Below are 17881 nucleotides of genomic sequence, written 5' to 3' on the forward strand. Positions count from 1 at the left end.
AGGGAAGTGGGATTACACTGGGAGGGGATGGAGGATGGGTGTAGTAGTTTTTTTCACTTTTACAGGACAGATCCTAAAACCCTCTGCTCTCCAACACTACCAAACGCAGAATGGCGGCGTTGGAGAGCATGGAGGGTCTTGGGTCTGCCCTCCACAGTCACTGATCGCTGTGATTGGCCAGTCTGTACAGAAGGGCCAATCACAGCGATCTACATCACAGGACCAGTAAACAAATAAAAGAGGAAAGCAGATGTGTATATATGAAAGATACTTTATTAATCACAAAAAGGGCAAAAATAAAAACATTTAAAAACCCTAGAGAGGAGGGTATACAGTCACAAAGACTCCCCAAGAAGTGTTGGTATGGTGATAACACGGATAGTAAGCAGATGAGGTGGGCGAATAAATAAATAAATATATAATAACAGTACAGTACAAGTTATAAATAATGAAAAACCACAATCTCATACATATGATAAAGCTACATTACCGTTAGTAAAAACCAGGGGAGGATAGGAGACCCCGCGCGTATCGCCCGTCTAGCGGGCTTCGTCAGATCAGATCGGTCCTGTGATGTCAGAGGGGGACGTCCCCTCTCGATCCCAGCATGCTCCGGGGTTTTGTCATCCCGTCTCGCGACGGGATGACGTCATTAACCCCGGAGCCGCCAGCCTGCAGCCTCCGATCGCTGCAATTGGCCGTCTGTAAAGACGGGCCAATCGCAGCGATCAACATCATAGGACCGACATGACAGGTCCTGTGATGTCAGAGGGGGGATGTCCCCTCGCGATCCCGCCAGGTTTCGGCTAACTCACTGCGCTCGATGGCGGATATATCCGCCGCAGAGCGTGAAGGGGTTAATGAAAGTTTCCAGAGGTCATCAGAGGTCAACCAGCCCCCCCACATTGCCCAAATCAAACAAAACTGGGACCGAACAATTCTGCTTCGTTTGTGCTGGTTTGTGCTGCTCAAATTTTTGTTTGTGCTGCTTTTGTTTTGAATAAATGAACAAAAAATTTAAGTTCAAAAGTTCAACCAGCCCCCCCACATTAACCGAATCAAACAAAACTGGTGTCACGAGACCCGATCAGCTGGGAAGGAAAACAAACAATCAAACATGCACCATTAAAAACAACAACATAATCACAATGTGACCCTGAAGTAATGTACAATAATTATTTGTCTATTTTATAAAGCGTGACTTACTTTTATGCCTTATAGGAAAACTGCCATATCATTCTTATCATTTAATCTTACCGAGCCTTCTGCCTCTGTTCTACGGATTCATCTCGCCTCACAATGGAGCAATTCTTTATGTCTAGCCCCTCCATTTGTATTTACCATTATTCTTTCAATGCCTGCAAAGGACAGTGTGTTGGGATCACCTGCATGCACTGTGCGCAGGCTCGGACTGGCCCGCCGGAGCACCGGTGAATCCTCCGGTGGGCCCCGGTACCTCTGCTACAGCAGAGGCCTCCATCCCCATCGGAGGCCCCTGCCAGTGACAGAATTGGTACTCGATGCGGCCATAAGCGGCCGCGCGAGTCCAATTGCTGCTGTTACACAGCGGTCTGCCATTGACCCTGTGCGTGCGACGCGGCCGGGAACTTTCCCCAGCGCGCGTCGCACTGTGACCCCTGATGCGCGGCAGCGTGATGATGCAGTCGCGCTGCCGCGCGTCTTGTTCAGTGTACAGTCCAAGCGGAGCGGGGAGAAGAGAGACAGAGGACGCGAGAGCGCTGCTATAGGTAAGTGAGTTTCATTATTTTTTTAACTAGTCACAGTCCGGAACAAAAATAAATATTATGGGGCTTTTCAAAATGTGCCAATATGTGGGGCCTTTATATGATGACTAAAAATTACAAGAGGGGCGCTACTAAACTAAATATATGATAAGGATGGCAGGACTGTATATATACTAATAAAGGGTCAGAAGAAGACTATATGAAATGAGGGGGGTCGTTACAGGGCGATATATACTAAGGGGGGCACTACAGTACTATAAATTTTAAGGGGAACCATTGCAGGATTGTTTATATTAAGGAGGAATATATATAATAGTCCATATATAAAGGATAGCAGTAGTAGTGCTGTGCCCATATCTACAGGATAGGAGTAGTAGTACTGAGCTGTGCCCATATATACAGGATAGGAGTAGTAGTACTGTGCTGTGCCCATATCTACAGGATAGGAGTAGTAGTACTGAGCTGTGCCCATATATACAGGATAGGAGTAGTAGTACTGTGCTGTGTCCATATATACAGGATAGGAGTAGTAGTACTGTGCCGTGCCCATATCTACAGGATAGGAGTAGTAGTACTGTGCTGTGCCCATATATACAGGATAGGAGTAGTAGTACTGTTCAGTGCTCATATATACAGGATAGGAGTAGTAGTACTGTGCTGTGCTCATATATACAGGATAGGAGTAGTAGTACTGTGCTGTGCCCATATATACAGGATAGGAGTAGTAGTACTGAGCTGTGCCCATATATACAGGATAGGAGTAGTAGTACTGTGATGTGCCCATATCTACAGGATAGGAGTAGTAGTACTGTGCTGTGCCCATATATACAGGATAGGAGTAGTAGTACTGTTCAGTGCTCATATATACAGGATAGGAGTAGTAGTACTGTGCTGTGCTCATATATACAGGATAGGAGTAGTACTACTGTGCTGTGCCCATATATACAGGATAGGAGTAGTAGTACTGAGCTGTGCCCATATATACAGGATAGGAGTAGTAGTACTGTGATGTGCCCATATCTACAGGATAGGAGTAGTAGTACTGTGCTGTGCCCATATATACAGGATAGGAGTAGTAGTACTGTTCAGTGCTCATATATACAGGATAGGAGTAGTAGTACTGTGCTGTGCTCATATATACAGGATAGGAGTAGTAGTACTGTGCTGTGCCCATATATACAGGATAGGAGTAGTAGTACTGTGCTGTGTCCATATATACAGGATAGGAGTAGTAGTACTGTGCTGTGCCCATATCTACAGGATAGGAGTAGTAGTACTGTGCTGTGCCCATATATACAGGATAGGAGTAGTAGTACTGTTCAGTGCTCATATATACAGGATAGGAGTAGTAGTACTGTGCTGTGCTCATATATACAGGATAGGAGTAGTAGTACTGTGCTGTGCCCATATATACAGGATAGGAGTAGTAGTACTGAGCTGTGCCCATATATACAGGATAGGAGTAGTAGTACTGTGCTGTGTCCATATATACAGGATAGGAGTAGTAGTACTGTGCTGTGCCCATATCTACAGGATAGGAGTAGTAGTACTGTGCTGTGCCCATATATACAGGATAGGAGTAGTAGTACTGTTCAGTGCTCATATATACAGGATAGGAGTAGTAGTACTGTGCTGTGCTCATATATACAGGATAGGAGTAGTAGTACTGTGCTGTGCCCATATATACAGGATAGGAGTAGTAGTACTGAGCTGTGCCCATATATACAGGATAGGAGTAGTAGTACTGTGCTGTGTCCATATATACAGGATAGGAGTAGTAGTACTGTCCTGTGCCCATATCTACAGGATAGAAGTAGTAGTACTGTGCTGTGCCCATATATACAGGATAGGAGTAGTAGTACTGTTCAGTGCTCATATATACAGGATAGTAGTAGTAGTACTGTGCTGTGCACATATATACAGGATAGGAGTAGTAGTACTGTGCCGTGCCCATATATACAGGATAGGAGTAGTAGTACTGTGCAGTGCCCATATATACAGGATAGGAGTAGTAGTACTGTGCTGTGCCCATATATACAGGATAGGAGTAGTAGTACTGAGCTGTGCCCATATATACAGGATAAGAGTAGTAGTACTGAGCTGTGCCCATATATACAGGATAAGAGTAGTAGTACTGAGCTGTGCCCATATATACAGGATAGGAGTAGTAGTACTGTGCTGTGTCCATATATACAGGATAGGAGTAGTAGTACTGTGCTGTGTCCATATATACAGGATAGGAGTAGTAGAACTGTGCTGTGTCCATATATACAGGATAGGAGTAGTAGTACTGAGATGTGCCCATATATATATAGAATAGGAGTAGTAGTACTGTGCTGTGCCCATATATACAGGATAGGAGTAGTAGTACAGTGCTGTGCCCATATATACAGGATAGGAGTAGTAGTACTGAGCTGTGCCCATATATATAGAATAGGAGTAGTAGTACTGTGCTGTGCCCATATATACAGGATAGGAGTAGTAGTACTGTGCTCCTATATACAGGATAGGGGTAGTAGTACTGTGCTGTGTCCATATATACAGGATAGGAGTAGTAGTACTGTGCTGTGCCTATATATACAGGATAGGAGTAGTAGTACTGTGCTGTGTCAATATTTACTGAATAGGAGTAGTAGTACTGTGCTGTGTCCATATATACAGGATAGGAGTAGTAGTACTGTGCTGTGTCCATATATACAGGATAGGAGTAGTAGTACTGTGCTTTGTCCATATATACAGGATAGGAGTAGTAGTACAGTGCTGTGTCCATACAAACAAGATAGGAGTAGTAGTACTGTGATGTGTCCATATATACAGGATAGGGGTGGTAGTTCTGTGCTGTATCCATATATACAGGATAGGAGTAGTAGTACTGTGCTGTGTCCATATATACAGGATAGGAGTAGTAGTACTGTGCTGTGCCCATATATGCAGGATAGGAGTAGTAGTACTGTGCTGTGTCCATATATACAGCATAGGAGTAGTAGTACTGAGCTGTGCCCATATATATAGAATAGGAGTAGTAGTACTGTGCTGTGCTCATATATATATAGGAGTAGTAGTACTGTGCTGTGCCCATATATACAGGATAGAAGTAGTAGTACTGTGCTGTGTCAATATTTACTGAATAGGAGTAGTAGTACTGTGCTTTGTCCATATATACAGGATATGAGTAGTAGTACTGTGCTGCTCCCATATATACAGGATAGGAGTAGTAGTACTGTGCTGTGCCCATATGTACAGGATAGGAGTAGTAGTATGTACTGTACCAATATATACAGCATAGGAGTAGTAGTAGTGTACTGTACCGATATTAACAGGATAGGAGTAGTAGTATTGTGTTGATCTCATATATACAGGATAGGAGTAGTAGTACTGTGCTGGTCTCATATATACAGTATAGGAGCAGTAGTACTGTGCTGGTCTCATATATACAGGATAGGAGTAGTAGTACTGTGCTGGTCTCATATATACAGGATAGGAGTAGTAGTAGTACTGTGCCCATATGTGCAGGATAGGAGTAGTAGTACTGTGCCCATATATACAGGATAGTAGTAGTAGTAGTACTGTGCCCATATGTACAGGATAGGAATAGTAGTATGTATAATATATACAGGCTAGGAGTAGTAGTATTGTACTGTACCGATATTAACAGGATAGGAGTAGTAGTACTGTGCTGGTCTCATATATACAGGATAGGAGTAGTAGTAGTCTACTATAATGATATATACAGGATAGGGGCAGTAGTACTGTGCTGGTCCCATATATACAGAATAGGAGTATTACAATTAGTATAGGAGTATTACAATTATTGAAATATTTCAAGAAGAACACAATAGAAGAAGAATAACTAAGGAGGGCATTATATAAAACATAATAAGTAGGAGCCCTATAAGACTGTATAAATGATTAATTGGAAATGATATATTATGTCATTATTTATGGGAGTGATGTCCAATTTAATTTATTAGGTGTACAGTATTATTTACTCAAGGGCTATAGTGTGTATTGTAATATACTGAGAAGTTGCAATGTAATATTTGATTTATAGAGAGGGGGCAGTATGGTTTTGTTATGGGGGTATATTTGATATTTGTGGGGGGCACCAAGTGGTCAGTTGTGTTGTGATGGGTAAATATCATTTAGGAGCACAGTTGTTATTCAGGTGACTTTATATTGTAGTGACTGTGATACTTTTAGTTGCCCAGTGTGGAGATGTACCATACGGAGCGAAAGATATCTGAAGATAAGTAAAAAAAGGGAGAAGTTGTCCTGCAGTTCAGTACCCAAAGAAGATGTGTGACATGTGAGGTAATGAATCCCACTTCTTAGTCTAATGACTGTAATTACTGACTATCTACACTATTTCCTTAGTGTCAGTGCCTATCCTTCTTTATGTGGTGCAGCGAGGATACGGGAAAGATGAAGGGTTATTCTTATTGGTAAGTTAGTGCTGAGCACTGACGATTACATCCCTAATATTTATGCCTTGGCCACTGTTAACTCCTGTGAAATATGGAATATTTCCAGGTAGCAGTATGGTGGGCCCTCAGGATAAATTTCTCTGGTGGGCCCCAGGCACCCCAGTCCGACCCTGACTGTGCGTATATGTTGTATTAGTTTTTGGGAACCCTTACCTGTAGGCACAGAACGATGGTGTTCTCTGAATCTGATGTACAAGGGTCTAATTGTTTTGCCTCTGTAGAACAGTCTACAGGGGCAAAAAATCACATAAACTACATAGTCAGTTTTACAATGTATATAGTGTTTCACTGATACGGTGATGCCCCCCATCTGGAGGATTTTTGTTCTCAAATGAAACCTACAAAAATTACACTGATATGCAAAATTGCCTTTTGGGATCTCACTGTCTAGCCAAGTGATCTTATTATTGCTGAGTATACTATTAGTTTTTCTTTTTTCTGTTTCTGTACCGCAGAGAAATTGGCCGTATGGTGCGGCTTCCTTCACATGGTCAGGATGGGCACTATTGTAATGAAGTAACGGATTTGTGGCAGTTGGTTTACAAAACCCGCTTACTTGGATATGATCGGTGGTAATATCCAGTTGAACATCCAAGAACGCTAGATGCTTATCACCAAAATTGCTCGTGAAGCGCATGTTTATCTGGTTGCCCTAATTAAAAAAATTAACAAAGTCACAAAATTCTTGTTCAGATCCGGACCAGGCCATGAACACATTGTCGATGTACCTGAAGTAAGTGTGTATGTTTAATGAATGGATAATTAGTATTGAGAATGAACCTACTCTCTAATACTGCCAAGAATATATTGGCGAAGGTACATGCGACCTGTGTGCCCATGGCCATGCCTGTGATCTGATTAAACCATTGATTATTGAACAGAAAATCATTGTTGGTCAAGATGAACATAAGGGCCTCACGAACCTCATATAGAGGCTCTCTACGTCTATTGACACAAGCTTGAGGTCCTCGCTCCTTGGAATACATTCAACAGTCCATAAAAATAAATTGTTATCCTTCAAGCATGATGGAATATCCATCGAAATGGGTCCCAACTGCCAGTCTAAAAACTGCAATAAAGATTCAGTCACTGAGCCGATCCCCGCAACTATGGGACGGCCGGGGGGTCAGCTGGGTGACTTGTGAAATTTAGGGAGGAAGTACCATAAAACATGGAAAGGAGTTTTTCCACTGTATTTGCCAACAGAACTCTATTTTCTACTGACCGTCTCAAAACTGTATGTAACTGGGAAACATATTTAGTTGTAGGGTCACTCGGTAAATGTGCATATGTGGAGGTATCATTGAGTTGCCTTTCGGATTCTTCCAAGTAGTAATTTCTAGACATGACCACTATATTGCCCCCCTTGTCGGCTGGTTTTATTATAAGGGATTTCTCTTTTTCAGTTTTTGCAACGTCTTCCATTCTTCAGTAGACATAAAGTTTTGACATGCCTACAGACCTGCTCAAAAAATATATCAATAGATGAACCAGCTAGCAAGGGGGAGGGCAAAAAGTGGATTGATTGCCACCTCTAAATTCAGTAGTGAATCTTTAGGTACTGATGTGTCATATTTAAGATCTTTATTATCTGTCATCAGATAAAATAGTGCGTCTAGACAGATTAGGTCTATCTCCTCCGGGGGATTGTCAATATGAAAACCTAATGGACCTATGCAGAGTATTTCTCCTTCTAGCCTTATCTTATTATCTTATCACAATTATCCCTAGGATTGACCTTGTCAAACAGTTTCCTCAATGCTATTTTCCTGATCGATTAATAAAGATCTATCTGAAACTGTCAAAGTTCCTTGGAAACTGAAGTTAAAGGAAACCTACCATTTAGAATGGTAGGGGTAAGCTGTAAGTACCGAGCACCAGCTCAGGGTGAGCTGGTGCCGGTACTTACTTTCGTTAGTCTTATAAACCGCGGTATCGCGGTTTTAACACTTTTTAAACTTTAGAGCAGAAGGGGCTTCGGCGCTGCACGCGACCGTGCGCGCGCAACATCTCCGCTATTTCCTATGGAGGCACGCGCACGCAGCGCCAAAGCGTCTTCTGCTCTAAAGTTTAAAAAGTGTTAAAACCGCGATACCGCGGTTTATAACACTAACGAAAGTAAGTACCGGTACCAGCTCACCCTGAGCTGGTGCTCGGTACTTACAGCTTACCCCTACCATTCTAAATGGTAGGTTTCCTTTAAGACCTTTCACAGCATAGCCTGCATATTACACACCCTCAAGGGTGCCGGCATCTCTGCTTATGGAGGAGGGTTGCCTTAAGGGCCTCTGCCGTCCATATAAGGGAACAGCCAAAGCTGGCAGTGAGTGCAGCCCTTAAGAACTTAGCGCAGCAACAAGGCTTTGTGTTGCTGCGCTCTTTTGTCCTTCTCAGTCCTCCATAGCAGAGGGAAGGAAGATCAGGCTGTGCTCCGCCCAGCAGTAGCAGCACAGCAGTAGCAGCCATAGCAGCTGCTATGGGGCCCGCAGTGTATCTATATTGTACCGCACATGTACAGCATAATATGTATATAACATATACAGTGATGCATATATGCAGTATCTGTGATGTGTATATGGTGTCTATATACACTGTATGTGAGTATGTTGCATATGGCACATTGTGTATATGCACATGAGTGTATTTTTATGTGATTGTAACTTGCATGTGTGAGTATACTAATATGTATATTTTTTAAGTGGAAAGGGGAGCCCCATGCAGTATGCTGCTAGGGGGCCTTGTCTCTCCTAGTTACACCACTGGCTCCGCCATCTAAAGCTGGCAGTAGGCGCAACAATTAACAACTAATAATGATGTCCCATACATGGTCATCTAATAAAGTGTCCCCATACATTGGATACTATGAAGTGTGACCTAAAATATCGATACAAGTAATACTTTTAGTACGTTGCATGTTTTTAAAGAGGTTTTCCCCTTCTACACTACTGTATGGCAGTTTATGTGGATTTTACTCCCCATTCATTACAATGTGCAACTAGCACATTGTAATGCATGGGTTAAAATGAAGCAGCCTCGAGTATTCGGAACACCCAAGGCTACCATGGCGATGGATCGCCGCTCCCCGTGACATCATCGGGGAGCGACGATCCGCAGCAAGATGGCGGCGTCCAAGCATTGCCGGCGACGATCGAGGTTAAAACACCCGATGTTACCGGTAAGCCTTTGCTGCCATATGCAGCAAAGACTTTCCGGCTATGGAGAGGGCTCGGCCCGCGAGCCCTCTCCATGCACCAGGACCCGGCGCGCGTCGGGAATGGGTTAATCACTTTTTATATAATTTTTTTTTTTTTTAATGGCAAAAAAGTGTCATTTGCGACTTTTGGCGCTATTTTCCGTTACGGGGTTAAACGCAGTGAAAAAAAAGTCTTTAACAATATCTTTATATTCTACACTTTACCTTTCTTTAATTGCAACTTCTGAAATCTGTAATAGCCTATCTCCCATGTTCTAGCCCACTTTCTCAATGTATTCTTTCCCATGGCCGAGATTTTTTTCAAACCTTTTAACCAGACCACTGCCAGGGCTTCTTCAATAAAGACAAAAATATTTTTTTATTTTATTGCATTCCCAGATAACATGCAAAAAAATCAAACATCTATTACACCTTGAGTCTCTTCTGATCTTAATTCTATGAAGTAATACCAGAGTGTGATATACTGCAACTGATTAATGATATTAACTTGCACCATTCTATGATTCCATGAGATTGATGATGATCTAATTCCCTTGCGGGATTCTTTGCACTTCACCAGGTCCCAATCTTCCACCACTTCCCTCCATTTCTGTCGTGTACTGGAGGACTCCTTTTGACTCCATGCCTCGATCAGGAATTTATAAATCCTTGAAATAATCTTATTAATCGTGCCCAAAAACCTAATAAATTCTATACACTCGTGAGTTTCCTCAATTAACCTTTTTTTATCAACAGCACAAAACCTGTGATAAAGTTGAAAAAATCTAAATATCCCTGACTCCGGAATCCTATACCTCCTCCTTATCTCCTCAAACTCATATAATTGACCATTACTAGATATCTGATTACAATACTTAATACCCCTATTCAGCCAATATTTGTTATCAGGAATAGACCTTAAATCTTCAAAATTAAAATAATTCAAAATTGGTTTTCAAGAGAAAATTCCTGTTTTGCTCAAAATATATCTCAGTGATTTCCAACAATTATTCAATAGTGTAGCTATTGGTAATGTGGAGTTTAATCAATTCCCCACTTTCTAATAACTCACCCATAGTGTCCCTATCCTCTACACTAAGATTCAACAATCTAATAAAGGCACTACAGTTCCTCCGGGACACTAAGAATGCTGCCTGGGAAGCAATAAAATATCTAAACATCCAAGGAATATTCAAACCCCCTTTTTCCAGCGGACAGTACAACCGTGTCAATTTCACTCTGGCATTCTTTTTCCCCCAGATCAAATCTCTCATCATGCCTTCTATTTTATCAAACCAGGACAAAAAGTAATTGGGAAAGGATGACCATATTCAATAAGGTGAGTCTTTCTGCCCTCGATAAAGGCATCCTTAGCCAACTCTGTATTCTTGACCTTATTTTTTCTATCAAAGTAAGTAAATTTAGGTCTAGGAATCGCCTCACATCAGCTGATACAAAAACTCCTAAATACCTGAATACTGCATTTTTTTCTAAGACCATAAGAGAGTTTATACTGATTCCCATCCCACCATGGAGGGGCAGCAGCAAAGTTTTCTCCCAATTTATTTTTAAACCCGAAAAATAGCACTCAGATTTCTGTTCTGGATGGACTATTGATACTATGATACCACTCAATCTCCTTAAAAGCTAAAATTTTTGCAAGGGTTTTCACATCAGTATTTAGGTCTATAAGAGCCTATTTCCAAAGGATCCTTCTCTTTTTTTAAAATTACTGCCATTGCGGCCTATGACATCGATCCAGTTAGGGTGATTCCACACATGATGTTTTTGGTCCGTTTTTAGTCCGTTTTTCCCAATTATTTTAATAGATAAACAGGTAAGCAGCCAAACGCATGATAAATGGCCAAAAACTGACTGAAAATGGATGTTTAAAAACGGACCAAAAAACGCCATGTGTCGCATCACCCTTATCCGTCCACCACTCAAGATCTCTCTATATGTTTCTAACTGCCTTTAATAGAAAGAGAAAGGGAGTCCATCTAAACCTCATGCGGAATCCCCAGAGAAGGATTCCAGAGAGTCATTTATTTCTTGCATAGAAATTTCCACTTCAGCTGTCTTAATTTGAGTCTCTGATAACTGAGGAAATGTAATTCCATCCAGGAACTCTTCTAATTCCTATCATGTTTACTCCTTTCCTCTGCTTATCCCCCTCCACAATACTAGCCAATAATTTCCCAGCTCTTCCTCTTTCCATTTAATTATTTTGTCCTGCAAAGAATATTTTATGCTGTGCTTTTTCATTCAAAAAGATTTTAAAAGCCTCTTGAGCAGCATATAAATCTTCCTTTTAGCACAACCGTCCCACCACCTCCTGCTGTTTTATCCCAACCTCCTTTTCTAGCCTACGTTCTTCTTATCTAAATAACCATTTTTTCCTGGCAATCCCCCTTACATATGCTTTTAGTGAATCCCACAAGACCAGAGGATCCAGAGTCCTGATTCAGTGCCCAGTACTACTCGATCAAGTGTGAGAGACACTATCGGCATTCTCAAGAATCTTTAGCCAATGGGGGTTTAACCTGAAAAATTTAATTGAATTAGACAATTCATTATCCATACTTATTTCTTTTGTTAAAGGGGCATGATCAGAAATTGTAATAGCTTCATATTTTATTTTTTAATATAACCTAAAAACTGATCATTAGCAATACACAGATCTATCCTTGACATTGTTGAATGTGTTTGACTGCAACAGGAAAATACCTGTTTGTCCTTATAGAACAATCTCCATCCATCCCTCAACGCCCAGTCCTCACAAAAATCAATCAGTACGGGTGCCCCTGGAGTTAAGTGGGCCCCAGCATTAATCAGGTTAATTCGATCCAGAGCCCCATCAAAACAAACGTTAAAATTTCCATTAATCACCACTGGGCCATGAGAATGGTGGGGGGATATATGCAAATGCCAAAATAATTTTTTTTTATTAAGAAAACCGAAAATAAAGATGAATCTTCCCTCTTTATCTATCTATGAAGATCCACCTTATTGTGCACTAACACTGAGACTCCTTGAGAATATGCTGAACCATATGAATGCAGTCTAATGGCTGCCCATCTCTTATCCAACCATCTCAAGGAGTCTGAGTTGAAATGAGTTTCAATTAAACAAATAATCCCAGGAAGATGACACGTGATCAAATCCAGCACCATGCAGCGCTTTTTAGGATCATTGAGGCCTCTAACGTTCCAAGTTACAATCTGGGAGGCCATTCAAAGGAGAGAGAAAAAAAATAAAGGGACCCTATCAGACGAGGACTACCCTCCCCCTACCTGGCCTGTAAGCTTCTTCGTATACAGGTGTCCACGACTCCTACGTTGCTCCTCCTCCCCTCCTAAACTCAAAATTATCAGCATAACTCAGGATGAAGAAATCATCCCGAATTTAATTTCATGGTCCACATTCTCCAGCCATTCTGACGCACTCTCTGCATCTTCAAAAAATATAACAGAGTCCTTAAAACACCCTCAGCTTTGCAGGATATAGTAGTGAATATTTCATACCAAATTCTTTTTTTTAACCTCCTTGAATCTAACTCTCTTTTGTTTTATAATCAGGAAAAACAAAAATTTTGTTCCGTTATGAACTATATCCTGGTTTGTACGGAAATGTCTGATAATTGTCTCCCTATCCTGAAACAACAAAAGTTTTAGCCACAATTGCTCTGGGTGCCGATATTACTGGTCGGGGTTTGCCAGGGACTATTCTATGGTCAACTTCTCTTTAAGAAGCTCACTTTCTTTTGAAATTCCCTGCATTTCTTTTTTAAGACTCTTTACCTCTGCCTCTAACGTCTTTACCTGAGAAGAAGTGTTTGATACCTTCTAACGAATTTTAACATATCTTCTCTTAACATCCCCAAATCAGGGGAAAGTGAGCCAACCTGAGTAACCAAAGATTCAACTTTGGCCCCTGTTTTCTGCACTGTAGCAAGTATTTCCATCCATATAGGGTTGGTAACTTCTCCGCCTCCCGTGTCTGTGTCCGCCACCTCCCCCCTTCTTTATCTATTTGTGAGGCAATAGCAGGATGTTTCAAAGTATGGTGTGTTTTAACCAATGGGGAACTCCATAATTTTTCTAATTTGGAGGATGAATTTCCCTTATTCGCCCTGATTCTTAGCCAGCATTTTACAAATACTTCTGGTGATACCCCTTCAGTGCCAGGAACCCCCACTAACAGTAAATATAGGAGTAAATTACATCAAGAGTTATCAAACATAAACCCAGGTAAATTCCCAAATCCTAATATAACTATGACCATGGAACTGTACTTAAACAGTGTGAAATAGATAAGCAGCCCAGCAAGTAATACCTCAGTCACCAAGCAAAAAAGTCCATTTAACCAAGAGTCTATTGTGACTGATCAATTAGCCCATTGTCCATAGATCTGTACCAGTCATTCCACAAAATTGATGGCACCATGGCCTCAAATACCAACTAGCAAGAGCAAGCCAATCAAGCCACACCAGCGGAGTCAACCCAGGGGGGACCAAGCCAACAGGCTGAGCCAGACTAGGCCTAGCCGGCACAACCGAGATCGCAGACCCAGTCGGCAAACCCCAGCGCAGACCCCATACAGCAAAACCCAAACGGCAAGTTTCCCCTGGGAAACCCCAGACAGCAGACCCCAAAACAGGTCCTCAACCAGTCCGCCCCAGGCAAATGGGTTCCAAAACAAAAAACCTCAGTCAGCAGGCTTCAGTTAACAGCAGACTCTGGTTAATGGCAAACTCAGGGATTTAACTTTAAAATTGTTTCGCAAGACATGCACTTACATACTCTGGGAACAAAAAGGTAAACTCCAGCGGACCTGAGTGGGGAAGCGACAGATGCCGGATATCGGGTGCACGATCTTAGCGAATTACGCCACTGTGAATTATCGTTAGAAGAATGCACTTCGGGTGAACTCCTCGGACAGGTAAGTAACTGTACAACCATGAAGATCATTGGCTAGGATTTCTCTCCACAACTTTCTCTCCACTACAACTGTTATTTAGTTGACATGCCAACACTTAGGAACCCGTTGTTTTTTCCTGAGAGACAAATGTTTCTTCCAACTTTTTCACATGGTCATTTGAAAGAACGTGTCTGTTTGACAGCAAAACTGAACTGTGACGTAGGGATAGGCGGGTTTAGTCTTAAACACACACAGCCAAGTTACTGAGAAACTAGCAGTAACTAGATCTTGCAGCCTTGCTGAGTTAAAAAAAAAAGTCCATCAGCTGTCAGATCTGCACAAGTGCTCCATAGACCATTTTTTAAAGTTATTCTTCAGACTTCTTAATTTGAAGGGAAACCATGAATGGTCCAGTAGATGGCTTAGGTGACCACCATGTGGAAGATGTTGGAGCTTTTATGTTCACTTCTGAATCTGTAGGAGAAGGACATCCAGGTAGGTAAAATACATTGTGTTCAGATTAGTTCAAGAAATATTTAAAAAATTAAAAATGTTAAAAATAGCATAACTGAAGAAAACTACAGTTAGAAAAAGTGTAGGCAGCACTCCAAAAATACAAAATTCCAAAGGGTGAAGTTTATTGAAACAGTGGCGACGTTTCGGTATGTACCACCTTCATCAAGCAATTTAACAAGTGAAACCATTCGGGTTTATACAGTATAGGAAATACATGGTACAACAGTGAATACAATTGGGTGTGTCTTAAAGTGCATGATTTACATAAAATTAGATTTATACATATAAAATTATATACATACTGGGACATTTTGTATCAAGTGTGAATAGGTGTTTAAAAAACCTCTATTGAGTCAGAGTGTGTCTCCATTTGTTTTACATTCCACTCCAGTGGATCACATGTATCGGCTTCTCTGCAGTCCCAATGCACCCGCGCCAAAGATTTGTGCACTGCGATCCAGAGACCCTTGGCGCCATGTTTGTAAAGGGCAACACCATATAGTGTCTTGAAAATAATAAAAAGTATACATGTGGCCACTGTTTGACAGGAAAATCCATAGGAAATATATAAAAGGTACACTGCAAGATATACAATGTAAATTCACCTCGCAAACATATCACTCCATTGCTATTAAAGGGGAATACATGATACTGAAATTAACAGAGCGTTTATAAAAAATTAAGTTAAAGTGCATAGAAATATATAAAATGCATGTGCAACACTTATTGAGGGCTAAACTGCACATGCACTTCACAGAATAAGTTGCTCTTAAAGGGGAAGTACCCCATCCTGAAGAGCCAAATAATGCAAACCACTATTTGTGTGGGTGTGTACACATATGAATGTGTGAAGTGTGAGACCATTTAAGGGGACTGTGATGTATCCCCAAAGATGGTGACTCCAGTGCTTGTCGCAGACCATTTATGATGGTCATGCTACCAGCACAAAGTCAACCTAAAGACTGGTTACATACTATTGGACATAGAAACACCCAAGTCAAAATATTGACCCACAAGTGGAGCAAAAGTATCAACAAGATCAGTAGCGAAAACGTAATACAAATATGAATATTTATTGTCAAATGGTGGTCACACATCCAAAAATTCCAACATGGCAAATATATACAAATGATTGAAAAGTGAAGATGCAAGTCCATGAAGGAGAGAACATCCACCCCAAAGAGTGTTCTGTGGCCTGTATAGATGTATGATCTGCAAAAAAAGAGATTCCAATTAGTGTCCAATAAGAATTAAGATAAACACTTGTCTTACGTTGAGGAATACAGAATATAAGGAAAATCTCCAATATCATGCATAGGTGCTGCATAATTTTAAAGAATACTCTCCAAATTAAACTCCCCAAATTGAAGTCCATGTTCAACCCATTGGGTTGTAGGGTATTTAAACAGAAGATCCATTTTAGCTCTCAATAGCTTTTCACGATTACCTCCACCTCTCAGGAGTGATATATGGTCTATGAGTACACACTTAAGTTGGCCCTCAATGTGTCCCTTTTCTGCGAAGTGCCTAGATACGGGTAAGTCAAGTTGTTTTTTAAAGACTGTGCAAGGTGTTGGGTGAACCTAGTTTTGAAATCTAATGTGGTCTCTCCTATGTATGCTAGGTCACATGGGCATTTTAACAAATAAATCACATGATTGCTATTACAGTCCAAATAATGTCTGATTTTAAATTCCTTGTTGTTATGTGTAAAGGTTTCTCCTTTTAGCAATTGACGCATGTTCTGCACAGAAAGCTTCCAGTGCGCCTCTTGCCCCATAGGCCTTTCTGTAGGTGGGTCTTCAATGGGCCCACATCAGCCTTGACTAGAATGTCCTTAATATTTTTGGATTCCCTATTAGAAATAAGCAGGGATTATTGAATTCAACAATATCTGTTCTATTAGTTTTCAAAATCGACCAATGTTTTTTTATGAACATTGTCATTGTAAGTAGTAAAAAATGGGATCCTCCCACCCGACCCTCTTTTAGTTTTACTCTCCAAAAGTTCCTCCCTCTTTTTGTTGTCCACAACCTCTCTATTTTTACGAATAATGTTTTTGGGGTGACCCAGTCATTTGAAAGATTTCCCATGTATTGGAGAACTTGTCTGATTGACAGCAAAACTGAACTGTGACACAGGGATAGGCGGGTTTAGTCTTAAACACACACAGCCAAGTTACTGAGCTACTAGCAGTAACTAGATCTTGCAGCCTTGCTGAGTTAAAAAAAAAAAAAAGTCCATCAGCTGTCAGATCTGCACAAGTGCTCCGTAGACCATTTTTAAAAATTTATTCTTCGGACTTCTTAATTTGAAGCCAAACCATGAATGGACCAGTAGATGGCTTAGGTGACCAACAAGTGGAAGATGTTGGAGCATTTATGTTCACTTCTGAATCTGTAGGAGAAGGACATCCAGGTAGGTAAAATACATTGTGTTCAGATGTGACAATAGGTTAGTTTAAGAAATATTTAAAAATTAAAAATGATAAAAATAGCATAACTGGAGAAAACTACAGTTATGAAGTACAATATTCTTACACTGGGTGCATTGGTGATTCTACTATTTGGTAAAGTGACCTCTTTCATCTAACCTAATAATAGTCTAGTTTTAAATATTAAATTATATTCATTCTCATCATTTGAGTCTCATATCACCAAAGGTTGTATTCTAACAACTGTTTATATGTATTTTGACTAGCGTCTTACACATGTGTACATACATATCTACTATAACCGCCACATATGAATTTTTAGAACTTTAATGAACTATGACACTTAAGCCATTGGCTCACTGCCCAATTATGTTGTCTGCCTCTGCTATGAACAGCATGTGGAATTCCTAGGAGCCATTCACTCATGACCCTGATACATTCAAAGAAAGCAGAGACAGGGACTATTCATAGCTTTTATCACAGTCATCTAGAAGTTTTAAGCATTGAACTAAGATTGTGAGTTGGTAAGCACATTATGGTTGTCAGTGCACTGTAATCTTATTTACAAGGTCCCACACTCAGGGACAAC

The 17881-nt window shown here is 40.8% G+C and overlaps 1 protein-coding gene across 3 annotated transcripts in view; it reads left to right on the top strand.

Annotated features, from left to right (window-relative positions):
* The first annotated feature begins 14617 nt into the window (after positions 1–14617).
* Positions 14618–17881, top strand: part of MAT1A (methionine adenosyltransferase 1A) — a 74505-nt gene continuing 71241 nt past the window's right edge. The window contains exon 1 of one of the 3 annotated variants that reach the window (XM_072131141.1): positions 14618–14837. In XM_072131141.1, coding sequence (XP_071987242.1) covers positions 14744–14837 — 94 coding nt within the window. In that variant the 5' untranslated portion in view covers positions 14618–14743. Of the gene's footprint in view, positions 14838–16950; positions 17277–17881 lie in introns of those variants that run through there. The other 2 variants (XM_072131142.1, XM_072131140.1) reach the window with 2 other exon arrangements.

This window comes from Engystomops pustulosus, chromosome 11 (genome assembly GCF_040894005.1).
Source record: "Engystomops pustulosus chromosome 11, aEngPut4.maternal, whole genome shotgun sequence".
NCBI classification, from domain to species: Eukaryota; Metazoa; Chordata; class Amphibia; order Anura; family Leptodactylidae; genus Engystomops; species Engystomops pustulosus.